Source organism: Carassius auratus, chromosome 42 (assembly GCF_003368295.1).
Source record: "Carassius auratus strain Wakin chromosome 42, ASM336829v1, whole genome shotgun sequence".
NCBI classification, from domain to species: domain Eukaryota; kingdom Metazoa; phylum Chordata; class Actinopteri; order Cypriniformes; family Cyprinidae; genus Carassius; species Carassius auratus.
In genome coordinates this window covers 4186577-4201025 of record NC_039284.1, presented here as the reverse complement: position 1 = coordinate 4201025, position 14449 = coordinate 4186577, and the positions used below count along the sequence as shown (strand labels likewise).

The 14449-nt window shown below is 38.0% G+C and overlaps 1 protein-coding gene across 2 annotated transcripts in view; it reads left to right on the top strand.

The window, feature by feature from the left end:
• Window positions 1–14449, top strand: part of kif6 (kinesin family member 6) — a 304965-nt gene that overhangs the window by 269405 nt on the left and 21111 nt on the right. The window contains exon 21 of one of the 2 annotated variants that reach the window (XM_026229368.1): window positions 4761–7168. The exons of the other annotated variant lie outside the window; for it this stretch is intronic. Within the exon in view, the coding sequence (XP_026085153.1) occupies window positions 4761–4783 (23 nt within the window). The 3' untranslated portion in view covers window positions 4784–7168. Of the gene's footprint in view, window positions 1–4760; window positions 7169–14449 lie in introns of those variants that run through there. 2 annotated transcript variants of the gene reach the window in all.

Sequence of the window (14449 nt, the reverse complement as noted above, 5' to 3'; positions counted from 1 at the left end):
AGGTTGACCAGACTTAAGGCCTGGGTACACTTCACATTCAGCGTTACTTTCCGTCTCATGCACAGCTGCGTCCGTAGAGCTTTCAAAAATATATACCAAATCGCAGATGAGCATGGACGGATAAGCTCACATGCATAGTACCACGGGGTGTGCGCCTGTCCACGAGTCATCTTGATGACGGAAATAACGAAATGCCGTATGTGTGCGGATGATCGAAAAATACTTTGGCCTTTATATATATATATATATATATATATATATATATATATATATATATATATATATATGATCTGATAGAATTGTTTATTAATTATTGCCCTTAAAACCAATTTCTTTGCCTCCCATAGAGTTTATATGAATGTATTTCTGAGGGTAGCTGACTGTCTTCTGAAAAGCTTACATGGTATAATTTCATTCTGTTTTTGCTTAAAATTTGGTTATTATTAAATCAAATTATGTGTATGATTATTATGTAACAAAATGATATGAAATTATATTAATTATATGTATTTGAATTATATAACAAAAATAAAACAACTGTAATTACAGATTTAGGTTAAATAAATCTGTCAGTCTTTAATTTTTTATTTTTATTTTAAGGGAAAGAAATCAAAGAAATAAATGAATTCTACCATTACTAATGTTCTGTATGTTGCTCAAAAACAAAATACCATATATTGTGTCCAGTGTTTACCCAGTCATTTAAAAATAACACATTTCAGAGCTGTACCACAACACGTGATAACGTGATATTTTTGGTTAAGGTTATGAACACAAACACAAACCACAGAAATGGTCTGTGGCGCGGAATGTTCAATGGCGAAGGTCGACACATGAAAGTATGCGAGTAGTCTATATGATGCACCTTTTGTCAAAATGATTGATGAGTTTGACCTTTGTGACCTTTCTCCTCCCCCACGTAGCCCACCCACATGGCGCCCACCCACATTGTGTTGACCCTGTGACCTATCCAGATGTGAAATCATGCATTTGCTAAATTCAAACGTCAATCTTTGACCTCCGGGGATGACGATGTTTGTACTAATGTGTGACTGTTTCAGAGTGGTGACAGGAGACGAATGAGCTCCTGAGGAATGTTTTTATAGATTTTAATGGTCTGTTCCTACATCCGGGGGCTTTCCCCATCCGGTGTCCGGTTGCATTCCAAGGCATGGGTTTTTTGCTGTCTCTCTCACACTCTATGGGAGGCAAAGAAATTGGTTTTAAGGGCAATAATTAATAAACAATTCTATCAGATAATGAGATCAAAATATGTGTGTTCACACATTTATAATCTAATGTATAAAAGAATTTAAATAAAATAGGTAACATGACTATTAATAAACTGGTGATAAAACAATGAACCAATAAAATTACCTTTACATTTTCCAGGAGAAGGTCTTCCTTGTGCAAGCATTACGAATCTTCAAATGAAATGTTTAAATTGGAAAATCTCTGCCCCCCCCCCACCCTCTCTGTATCATTAATGCAGGCATGTCTTATTCTCTTCATTTAAATTAAAATAAATAAATAGATTATGTGATCTCACATTATATAAAACCAATTAAAACATTTACGATAATCTTTGTCATCACTAAAAATATAAAAACATTTTACATTTTACCAGGATCGGGGGAAAAATATAGACATTTTAACAGGCCAAATGTGCGGACATATCAAATGTTTAATGGAGATTTTACACTGACATAATTCAATTCAATTAAAATTGTTGTAAAGCAGTATCTACATTATATTTAAATATTTATATTTACATTATATTAATGAATTTTATACACTATCATCCCCTAAAGCTACCCATCACAGTAAACTTTCTAATTTTCAGAAACATCATGTTTTATCATTTCTAATTTAGAAAAGCATGGTGACAAACATTTGGAGTATTACTACATTCCATTATGACATTCCATAGACATAATAATTTTTTACTATACAAACTGTACACCTATCCATCACACAAATTCTGCATGCAAACATTTTTAGTTAAATATTGTTTATAAGTGATCTGAATTATGAGAGCTCAAGAAATTTCATAAACTACATTTACCTTTGTTATATCAGTGTTAAACTTGCGTCAGATAAATCATGTAAACTAGCACACACATATGTAAAGACTACAGGCTAAAATAGACTTATCCCCTTTTTTAAAGAATATGACAGCATGTTACTAAAGCAAATCATTTTCAACATTTATTTATTAAGTTTATTGAACTTATAAAACAGTTTTTCACTAACTATGCATAAACGTTGTTTTTTTGTTTTTGTTTTTTTACAAAAACACAAACATGTACAATCATGGCAAAACTTATCCAATGCACCAGTGATTAAACATAGCATACTTTATAAAATAAACATTTACCATAGGTTAATTTGTGAATAAAAATGCTTTACATTATTAAGCCAATGATGTTCACACCCTCGGGTAAAATGTTTTACAAAATGTTCATAAGTTGGAAATTAAATCCTGCTTTGAGCTCTTCTCACTAACAGAAGTGAATTGCAAGTCTGAGATGGTCATGCTGACCAGTGCGCGCATACACACACACACACACACACACACACACATGTTTGTTTTTGTGAAAAGTGGGGACATCCCATAGGCGTAATGGTTTTTATACTGTAGAAACTGTATATTCTATCGCCATTCACCAACCCTACACCTAACCCTAACCCTCACAGGAAACTTTGTGCATTTTTACTTTCTCAAAAAAACTCATTCTGTATGATTTATAAGCGTTTTGAAAAATGGGGACATGGGTTATGTCCTCATAAGTCACCCTCTCCTTGTAATACCTGTAATACCCATGTCATTATACAGAGTTGTGTCCTGATATGTCACAAAAACATGCCCACATATACACACACACACACACACCTCTGTTTTTGTTTCCTGGGGATGTTCCATAGGCGTAATGATTTTGTACTGTAGAAACACCTACCATCACACAAAACATTCTACATATGCCTAAATTTTAAACGTAATATTGTTTGTAAGTAATCTTTCTTATGAGGATTAATTTTAAAAATTTCATTATAAACCAAATTTACGTTATTATATCAGTGTAATAGCCATGTCATTATACAAATTTGTGTCCAGATAAGTTATTATGAACAAGTACTCACATACATAAACATTTTGGGTTATAGAGAGGCTCTATTTCTCTATTTTAAATAATAAAATATTTGACATCATAGTAACATGTTACTGAAGCAAAATCATGCATTTAAACATATATTCAACATTTAAGATTATTGGTCTTATAAAACACACGATTCTCTTCTTTTTTAAAAGATAGTAGCAAATAAAACTGTAATTATATATAACATGCTGTATAAAATAAACATTTAATATAATTTTAAGTCACAATAAATATGAAAAATTATACTTTACATTTTTAAGAGTGCTAAGAGATTACTAAAATTACATTATGCAACAATGTTGAAAACACGGATGAGTGATTTACAAAATAAAAAGTTTAATTTGAATCATAACCAAATCCTGGCAGGTCCTCCCTTGGGTAGTCCCAATGTAAGACGACTGATGGGCCCACTCAGAGACAGGTTGTTGAGGGAGGAGTTAGATGATCTGAGATGTAGTCTATTAACCCTTTTCCAGATTAAATCTTAAGATCTTAAGAGTTTAAATAAGATCTTAAAAAAATTAAAAGATTGTTTAGGTGAAATCTTAAATGTTTTAAATAAAATATTTTACTTATTTTCTTTACATGTACTTAGTTTTATTTCAAACCATTTTACCGCTTAAAAGCCTAAATAAAAAGCTTTTTCAGATTTTTCTGAACAGTCCTTTATCAGCGTCATATATATCAGCGTGATATCATATACTACCAATATACTATTGGTTATGTACTGAAAATATATGCAGTAAGTTAGAATATGTGATGTATCCACCTTCTATGCTGGTCTTTTTATGCTGGTCTATATGAAGAGAGATTTTATGACTTTTGTAGGCACCAACCCCCATAAAGTTCCGGATTACTGAAAATGTTAAAGTAAACTACAGACATCTGAAAAGTCTTTCCAAAAACATCCATGTCACCGTGATATGCATTCTTTAGGATACCTGTTGAGTCGTAAACTGTGCTTGAATGAAAGAGCATATGTGGGAGAACTCTGGGGTCAAAGGGGCTCCTGAGAATATTTACTTGCGCTTAAAAAGCAAAGATCAAGCTTAATGTAAAAGCGCACTCAACACTAGACTCCTGATTTCTGTGGTAGAAAATACCTACACCGTTAAAACATATAAACAATATAAGGTTCACGCTTCTTTTTTTTTAAATCTGTTAAATATGTGATCAATACACCATGAAACGAGAATCAGGCCACCAAATAAGTGTTACAGACACACCAGGTTCCACCTCCTTCCAATCACAGCGCACTCCCTCACCTGAATACTAATCACTCCCACCTGATCCTCATCCACCAGCAATCACCGCAGCACTACAAATACCACACCCACACACTCAGTCAGCTTCTGGTCTCGTTTCCAACAAGGTCTTACCTGTATGCTAACTCTAAGGACTAACTATGTCTACTTACCTCTCCCCAGCGATCTCCAGAAGCTCCCAGTCTTCATTATGTGTGTGTGTGGTACACCCTCTTCCTCCAGCGTCTCTACCCCTCATCAACGGATCCATCCTCCACTGCCTCAAACACTATCACTTTACCCAGCACTACCGCTTCTCTGCTTATGCCTAAATAAACTGTGTTTCTGTTATCCTCAGCCTCCTGTGGTGGTATTCCGTAACAGAAGACCGGACCAAGACCAATCGGCACAAGCATGAGCCTCACGGATCCATTCCAAGACCTGGTCCACGCATTGCGTCGGACACTCACCACTACTTGTTAACGCCCCCTCCGTCTTCCAGGACTTTATCCATGAGGTGCTCCGGGAGTTCCTCCATAAGTTTGTCCTCGTCTATATAGATGATATCCTCATTTACTCCCTAGCCTAGCGGAATATCATCGCTACATTGCAGAGGTCCTGCAATGCCTGAGGGCCTTTCAGCTCTATCTCAAGGCCGAGAAATGCTCCTTCCACTAGCCCTCAGTGCGGTTCCTTCGATACAACATCAACAGCAGTGGCATCCGGATGGACGAGGGGAAGGTAAATGCTGTAAGAAATTGACCCATTCCTACCACCATAAATGAACTCCAACGATTCCTTGGCTTTGCCAATTTCTACAGACGTTTCATCCAAAATTACAGTACCATCACCAACCCTCTCACTAGCCTCCTCCGGAAAAACCTAAATCACTATCATGGACTCCAGGCATCACAGAAGCCTTCAACTCCCTCAACGGGGCCTTTACAACCGCTCTACTCCTGGTCCATCCTGACCCATATTGACCCTTCGACGTAGAAGTCGACGCTTCTACCACCGGAGTGGGAGCGGTCTTAGCACAGCAGCAGGGGAATCCCAGCCGCCTCCACCCATGCGCCTTCTTCTCTCGGAAGCTCAATCTGGTGGAGGTATATTATGACATCGGCAACCGTGAGCTGCTGGCTATCAAGTTGGCCCTGGAGGAATGGAGGCATTGGCTGGAGGGAGCCAAACACCCTTTTCTAGTTCTCACAGACCACAAGAACCTCGAATATCTACGGGTCGCCAAGAGGCTGAATCCAAGACATGCCCGCTGGGCGCTATTCTTCACCCGCTTCCACTTTTCCATCTCGTATCGCCCTGGGGCCAAGAACGTGAAAGCTGATGCCCTGTCCCGGTGTCACGCTCCCAAAGAAAACCTAGAAGAGCCTGAAACTATACTTCCTGAAAAAGTCATCATCAGCCCCATTACCTGGTGTGCATAGACCCTTCCTTCCTCCAGTCCTGCTACCAACACCCCGCCGGGTTGCCCACCGGGACACCCATACATCCCCACGACATGGCACACTCCACTCACACATCTTTCGTTGCTAAGGGAATGCTTCTGGTGGCCCAACATGGCTTCTGACGTCAGAAGGTGGTCACACCTAGGGGTGGATTTTATCACTGATCTTCCTCCTTCCAACAATAATACCTGCATTCTAGTTATTGTGGACAGATCTTCTTAATCATGTCGTCTTCTTCTGAAAGGTCTGCCCACGGCCATGAAAACTGCTGAGTTACTGTTTAACCATGTCTTCAGGTACTTTGGCATTCCAGAAGACATCGTCTCAGATAGAGGTCCCCAGTTCATCTCCCGGGTATGGAAAGCAATTCACTCACTCTTAGGTGTGGCCATCAGTCTGTCCTCTGGATAACACCCCCAATCCAACAGGCAGATGGAGAGGAAGGTTCAGGAGATTGGACGCTTCCTCCGTACCTTTTGCTTCCTATGTAGTTCGAGACATCCTGGACTCCAGGAGGCATGGTGGACAACTTGAGTACCTAGTGGACTGGGAAGGATATGGTCCAGAGGAACGCTCATGGGTCCCATGCAACAACATCATGGATCCGAACCTACTAGAAAACTTCCACTCCAGTCATCCCAACAGACCGGCTACTAGAGGAAGAGCACGTCCACCACGTCATCGGGGTCCTCGGCCCTCAGGAGCGGGCCGTGGGGAGGGGGGTACTGTTAAAGACATGCCAGGTTCCACCTCCTTCCAATCACAGCACACTCCTTCACCTGAATACTAATCACTCCCACCTGATCCTCATCTACCAGCAATCACCGCAGCAGTACAAATACCACACACACGCACTCAGTCAGCATCCAGTCTCATTCGCAACAAGGTCTTACCTGTATGCTAACTCTAAGGACTAACTCTACCTCTACTTACCTCTCTCCAGCCATCTCCAGAAGCTCCCAGTCTTCATCGTGCGTGTGTGTGGTACACCCTCTTCCTCCAGTGTCTCTACCCTTCATCAATGGATCCATCCTCCACTGCCTCCAACACCATCACTTTACCCAGCACTACCCGCTCCTCTGCTTGTCCCTAAATAAACTGTGTTTCTGTTATCCTCAGCCTACTGTGGTGTTATTCCATAACAATAATAATTCTAATGCATGAGAATGTGGATTTTTCACCATCCAACATGAAATTAAATGGATGTATCAGACAAGCTTGTTTCCACTTGTTTTTTTGTTTTTTTTTTTGTTTTTTTTATTATTATTATTATTTTTTTGTCATTATTTTTTACTTATACAATAGTTATAGAAAATACATTATTGTCATTTGTGTCTCTCTACACATCCCTAACAAGTTCTATCGGTGCACAGTTGTAATTTCCTAGTTACCCAGAATATGTAATTTAAGGAAAGGGTCATAATGTATATACAGAAAAACCTCTTCTCGATCTACAGTGGCTGTCATTTTACTAAATTAGATTATCAGGAAAACAGATGACATCATAAAAAAATAGTTTGTTGGACTTTATATGACTGTAGGCGAAGCCTTCTTTTCTAAGAGTGGCCAGCATTCAGCGTTTATAGAAATACATTAAAAAAATTTACTTGAGAGCGTTTGACTAAGTAGGTTTTTCTTTTTTGGACAGTTGTCCATTTCCATATTAATACAATGAATCATCAACACGAAAAGGTGAGTCTTGCTGTTTTACACATACGACTATTACAACTGTAACACATCTAGTCAGTTCTCTAAAAGCTAAACGTTCAGTAAAGTTTGAAGTTGTACACCCTCTTGAAAAATGTATCATATGAATACAGAAAAACCACTCGTGATCATTTGGTTATATTTTTGTAAATGCTGTTTTACTGTTTTTCTTGTATATCTAGATCTCTTGTTCAGATAGCTGATGACGATGTTTGCATATTATTTGTCGTACTCATTTCTTTCCAGCTCGACATTAAAGCCTAGGACTGCGTGTACTTCCCATAGGTCATAATTGTAATCATCTAGCAAGTGCTAAATTTATTCAGTTTTGTCCACTTTTGACAGATTTGGTAGGGGGGCTATGTCCACTTCTTGTAATGCGATCACAGTTAAAAACCATAACATTATAATACACCCCACTTTGAAAAGGTTATAGGCATATTCGTTTATACAGGGGAAATATGTTTTAACAACAGAAATATGTATCAGTATAACAAATACCTGATACGGAAATCCTCTCTTCTAAACTTTTGTGAAAGTTTTAATGTCGATTTGATTGCCTGCCCCACTAGCTGACTATACTTTTTTATGGTTTGTTTTTAGATGAAGACTATTCTCAGATTTTGGTCAAACATGCGGCGAGTGTTCACTGGAAAAACGAGAACAAACACAGTATAGGAGAATCAAATGAAAGTCGAGAGAGTATTTCAACCGAGATTGTACTTTTAGAGCATTTTCTGACCTGTTTGCAAATTTTCGGACGCTTACTATTTATCTGTTACATGTACATCTATTTAATTTAGAATGTATAAAGTTACACATTACAAGCTGAAGATGGTCTGGAAACACTATTCTCTCTGTACTTGTCTCAAAACACAACTTTAATAAATCAGTTGTTTTAAGCGAAAGCAGTTTTATTCAGTCTTTGTGATTTAGCCCTAGGCCTTTTAGATTTGTTCCAGGAAACAGGTACAACTGTAACTGCGCGTTTTCATGTCTGGCTGTCCATCTATAAGAAAACATGAGGCCAGCAGTTTTAACATCTTTTAATTCTCTTAATTTTTCACAATTGAAAATGTTTGTTTAGCTTAAATATTAGTTTATAGTCAGTTACAAAAGTGTCATGCATCAAGCTTACATTTATTTTTAAATAATTGCAAACAAATACATTGCGTCAAAGCAACTGAACAACATTCATTAGGAAAACAGTGTGTCAATAATGCAAAATGATAGTTAAAGGCAGTTCATCATTGAATAATGCTTGACAAATCGGCCCATGGATTATTTTTCAGACTTCTTACAACGTCCATTTCATTTTTTTGATTTTTACACACTTGGATTCCCCTGTACAATCATGATTCGGATCAGACGCATCGTCGATGATCTTACGCATCAGATCAATAATTTGTCCTCTGTCACATTGTTTAAACGTAGCTTCTATGATGCTGTTTACATGACGCATTTTTCCCTCGACGCAGCCGCACTCCAGTTGCTCTTCCGCAGCAGCGTTAGTAGTGTCAGAAATCCTTTTCAGTATTTGGAATGTTGAAGCTGATTCTGTCTGCCCGTGTAGATAACGTTTTGATCAATAAAATGTTGCAAATGTATCCAACATGGTTCGCAGATCTAGGAAAAGTAGACAATAACTGCAGTGTTTATCAGAATGTCCACCCTTACAGCAATGCAGCATAGCTGTAGTCATGAAGAAGTAGTGATGGATTTTCTGTATTGAGTCATACGTTCGAGCAAAAATTGGGAAGAAGTCTTATTTTCATCTGATTTCATATGTTGTTGAGATGGGGGTGTGGCACTCAAAAGTGGAGGAGGGTGAAGGGGACCTGGTCAGAGACTGACCGGTGAAAGCCTCGCATCTGCCACCAAAGGGATTTCGTGTTTCAAAGGAAGATATTTTGATTAAATATTACGAGGTAAAAGTTATTTAGATTTTTTGTTAAGATACTGGCTAATTGTTTCAGGTACAAGCAAAAAGTGACATATCAGTTTTAACAGATAAATATGGGAAAAAAATTAGGAAAACTGAATCCAATAGCGGACTATTATGCATTACATACAGCCAGGAACGCAGCAAAGTTGTTCGGGTTTGTTATACTGGATACATAATTATACTGAATACAAAATACATCATCATTTAACTTGACTGAAATTGTTAATTTATTGTTGAGAAAATGGTGTTTAACACAGATACGTCGCTTTGTTTGAAATATAGACTCGTTTTGCTGGATTCGAAATGGTTGTCTCAGGGGATAGGTCAGTTACGATCATACTAATCAGAGTTAGACTTGTCGCTGCTTTCAAACTAAAAGTTTGTTTCAGAGTCCTCCCGATGTTTATTTACCAGCATAAGATCATTTTGGTCATGAAAGCCCAGTCTACCGCGGTCAAAAGCAGGTAGTCGCATTCAGATGTATATTCCTCGTAAGATTCCAAAATGTAGAGTTCACAGTCTGCTATGTCTTGTCAAACACTAATGTCCCCAAGCATTCATCAGACACAGAGAAATCTTGTTTCATAAAATATTCATATTCATGGATAAATCTTTGTCGGCTCCCATCTTTCCTGGTGCGTATCTTCACTTGTTTCAACAGAACTTCTCAGTGTTGTTACACACATCGTTCTTGTTTCAGGAGTGTTTGGTGTATGGGTGGCCATCGTAACAATGTAGAAAACAATGTAGAAATCAATGTAGAAATAGCCCCAGTCTCTGTGTTCCTTGGTCTCTTCTTGGGTTCGGGTGCAGCATCTGATAGCTGCTCCGTGGAGGAGGGGGTAATGTCACACTGTCTGGTCTCTGTTTCCCTGGGTGTCCACTAGTGGTCTCACTTCCCCATAGGCACCTCACCGTAGGCACTACAATTCCCACTAAGCCTTGTCCCTTCATCACAGTAATTGCACTCCTGTTAATTGCACTCAGGTTTCTTCACTTGTTAGTCATTATCCTCCCTATATCAACCAGTCCTTTTCTGTTTGTCTGCATGGAGTCCTTACTTTCCATCACCGGGTTTCCTCGTGTTCCTAGTTTTCTAGTTCCTGTTCTTGATCCTGTTTGTTTATGTGTTTGTTTCTGTCTTGGACTGATGTTTGATTACGACCCCGGCTTGTTTTTGACTCTGATTTGGATTACCCAATAAATTTCACATGCACTTGGATCTGTCGTCTCCTGTGTTCCCGTATGTGACAAAAGGCACATTTAATGTCCAACAACTAATATTTTTGCAAAATTCATATTTGACTCAGAATTATTCCTTTCTGTTTATGTACGTGTGTAACAGATTTATGCGTGATGCTTGTTCAGAAACATTATGGCACCGAGATATGTGAAATTATTGAGACGCTAGTCAATTTCATATTACACAAAAACATGTTGGCATGAAGAGATTTTCTTTTCTGGCTAGACCAGTGTTTATAATAACAGCTTTATCAGGTAAATAAAAGGTTGAATCACTTCACTTGTTATTCTTTTTTCTCCAAGTACATTTTTGGATTTTATTTATTTTGCATTTGCCTTTATCCTAAGCGACTTACAAATGATTACGATAGATGCAACAAGTCCTTGATAGTCTAACTGTTCTCGTATAGAATTTACAAGAGTATGAAATAGAATTAATAAGAAACGATCTTGTACCTTATACCTGATATAAATTAGGATATTATAATAATATAACATAAATGTTATAAATGTTAAAAGTCTCTACATTTCTCACACACAACAATCTCCTTGACAGCAACCAATCTGGCTTCAGAAGTGGACCTTCAACTGAGACGGCCTTGCTCTCAGTTGTTGAAGCTCTAAGACTGGCAAGAGCAGAATCCAAATCTTCAGTACTTATCCTGCTTGATCTGTCCGCTGCTTTTGACACGGTTAATCACCAGATCCTCCTATCAACCCTACTGGCAAATGGCATCTCAGGAACCACACTTCAATGGTTTGAGTCTTACCTATCAGATAGGTCCTTCAAAGTATCTTGGAGAGGTGAGGTGTCCAAGTCTCAACATCTAACTACTGGGGTGCCTCAGGGCTCAGTTCTTGGACCTCTTCTCTTCTCTGTCTACATGGCATCATTAGGTTCTGTCATTCAGAAACATGGCTTTTCATACCACTGCTATGCTGATGACACTCAACTTTACCTCTCATTCCATCCTGATGATCCGACAGTAGCTATTCGCATCTCAGCTTGTCTAATAGACATTTCTTCCTGGATGATGGACCATCACCTTCAACTCAACCTTGTCAAGACAGAACTGCTTGTGATTCCAGCAAACCCATCGTTCCATCACAATTTCACCATCAAGTTAGGCAATTCAACCATAACTCCTTCAAAAACAGCTAGAAGCCCTGGAGTTATGATTGATGATCAGCTGACTTTCTCAGACCACATTGCTAAAACTGTCCGATCCTGCAGATTTGCTTTATTCAACATCAAGAAGATCAAGCCCTTTCTTTCAGAACATGCTGCACAACTCCTTGTTCAAGCTCTTGTTCTGTCCAGGCTGGACTATTGCAATGCCCTCTTGGCAGGTCTTCCAACCAATTCTATCAAACCTTTACAATTAATTCAGAACGCGGCAGCAAGATTAATTTTTAATGAGCCAAAAAGAATACACGTCACACCTCTGTTTATCAATTTGCACTGGCTCCAATAGCTGCTCGCATAAAATTCAAGGCATTGATGTTTGCCTACAAAACTACGACTGGCTCTGCACCCATTTACCTAAATTTGTTACTTCAGACTTATGTGCCCTTTAGAAGCTTGCGTTCTGCAAGTGAACATCACTTGATTGTGTCATCCCAAAGAAGCACAAAGTCACTTTTATGGACTTTTAAATTAAATGTTCCCTCCTGGTGGAATGACCTTCCGAATTCAACCCGAGCAGCTGAGTCCTTAGCCATCTTCAAGAATCAGCTTAAAACACATCTCTTCCATCTTTATTTGACCCTCTAACTTTATCACTCAATATACTAATTCTATTCTTAAAAAAATCTAACTACCTTTCTAATCTTTTTGTATTCTATTTTTCTTTTCATTTATTATGCAATTATATGTGTGTGTATGTGTAAAGACCTCTAACTAACTTGCTCTATTCTTTTTTTTCTATCTGTTTTCTTTTTATTATATTATTTAAAACCCCATGCTACATGTACTGTGTTAACCTAACTGAGACTTGTTATAGCACTTAAATATCATTGCTCTTTTTGTTGTGTTTGATTGCTTCCACTGTCTTCATCTGTAAGTCGATTATAAATGTATGTACGTTTACATACATAAACATATTTATGAAACACTGCTACAGAATTTGTCTTTGTGCCATACAATTAAATATTAAAAGATTATGCTGAGGACTGTTTGAGAAAAACTGTCAAGTGTTCGCCTAACTACCAGAAACCTGTAACTTTATTGCGATTATTTAAAAATAAATGTAAGCTTAATGCAAAACACTTTTGTAACTGACTATAAACGAATATTTAAACTAAAACATTTTCAATTGTGAATAATTAAGAGAATTAAAAGATGATAAACTGCTGGCCTAATGTTTTCTTAAAGATGTAACTGTAACAACGCACAGTTACTGTTGTACCGGTTTCCTGGAACATAACTAAAAGGCCTAGTCCTAAATCACAAAGACTGAATAAAACTGATTGAATCATCGCTTTCGCGTAAAACAACTGATTTATTAAAGTTGTGTTTTGAGACAAGTACAGAGAGAATAGTGTTTCCAGACCATCTTCAGCTTGTAACGTGTAACTTTATGCATTCTAAATGAAATAGATGTACATGTAACAGATAAATAGTAAGGGTCCACTTTGTAGACAGGTCAGAAAATGCTCTAAAAGTACAATCTTGGTTGAAATACTCTCTCAACTTTCATTTGAAATATTACATACCTCCCCAGTCTAGGGGATGGGAGGGAGTAATAAAGAAAATGGAGGGAGTTCCCCCCCCCCCCTTCTACTGACTCACACAACCACGAAAGTAACGTGAAAACAGAATAGAGTTTATTAAACACAAAGCAAATATAACTTCAGGAGGGGTCCAGGCCAACATAACAAACAAAACCTACCAACTCCCAGAAACATACCCAACTAACCTACAAAATAAAAAGAAAACAAAATACAAAAGATTACCCTCACTCCCTAACTGATCTTAAACAGGAGAAAAAGTATAATCAAAATAAATAGCAACCACCTCCCTACAGCTTCCCATGAAAACAAAAGAAAACAAAAATAAACCTTAGCTCTAACAACAAAAGAAAATAACTCACGTTTGGGCTGAATAAATCCTCCCACAAGAGGACCACTAGAAATTCATCAACAAACTTCTAATCACAACAAAATCAGCTACAAACTCTAGTGACATCAGCAGAAGAAGAAACTCTCACTCCAAATTCCCACACTCCAGACATTGCAACTCTGTCTTTTATCTTCAAGCATTTCCTCTTGTGGGCCAATCAGGATAGGGCAGTCATCAGAAGAATCATCCACTAATTGGTCTTCACCTGTTAGTCCTTGTCAGCACTTGAGAGGGCGAGAGAAAAGAACACACAAGGCACATACACAAGAGACAGTCCCAATTAAGTAGGCCCTGGGACGTAACACTCCTATACTGTGTTTGTTCTCGTTTTTCCAGTGAACGCTCGCCGCATGTTTGACCAAAATCTTAGATTAGTCTTCATCTAGTCAGGGCTAGAGGGGCAGGCAATCAAATCGACATTAAAACTTTCACAATAGTTTAGAAGAGAGGATTTCCGTATCAGGTATTTGTTATACTGATACATATTTCTGTTAGATTTAGGTTTTAAGTTTAATGACCACACAGCCAAGCTGGTGGAATTTGTTTTCAGTACAGCTCTTTGGTACAGG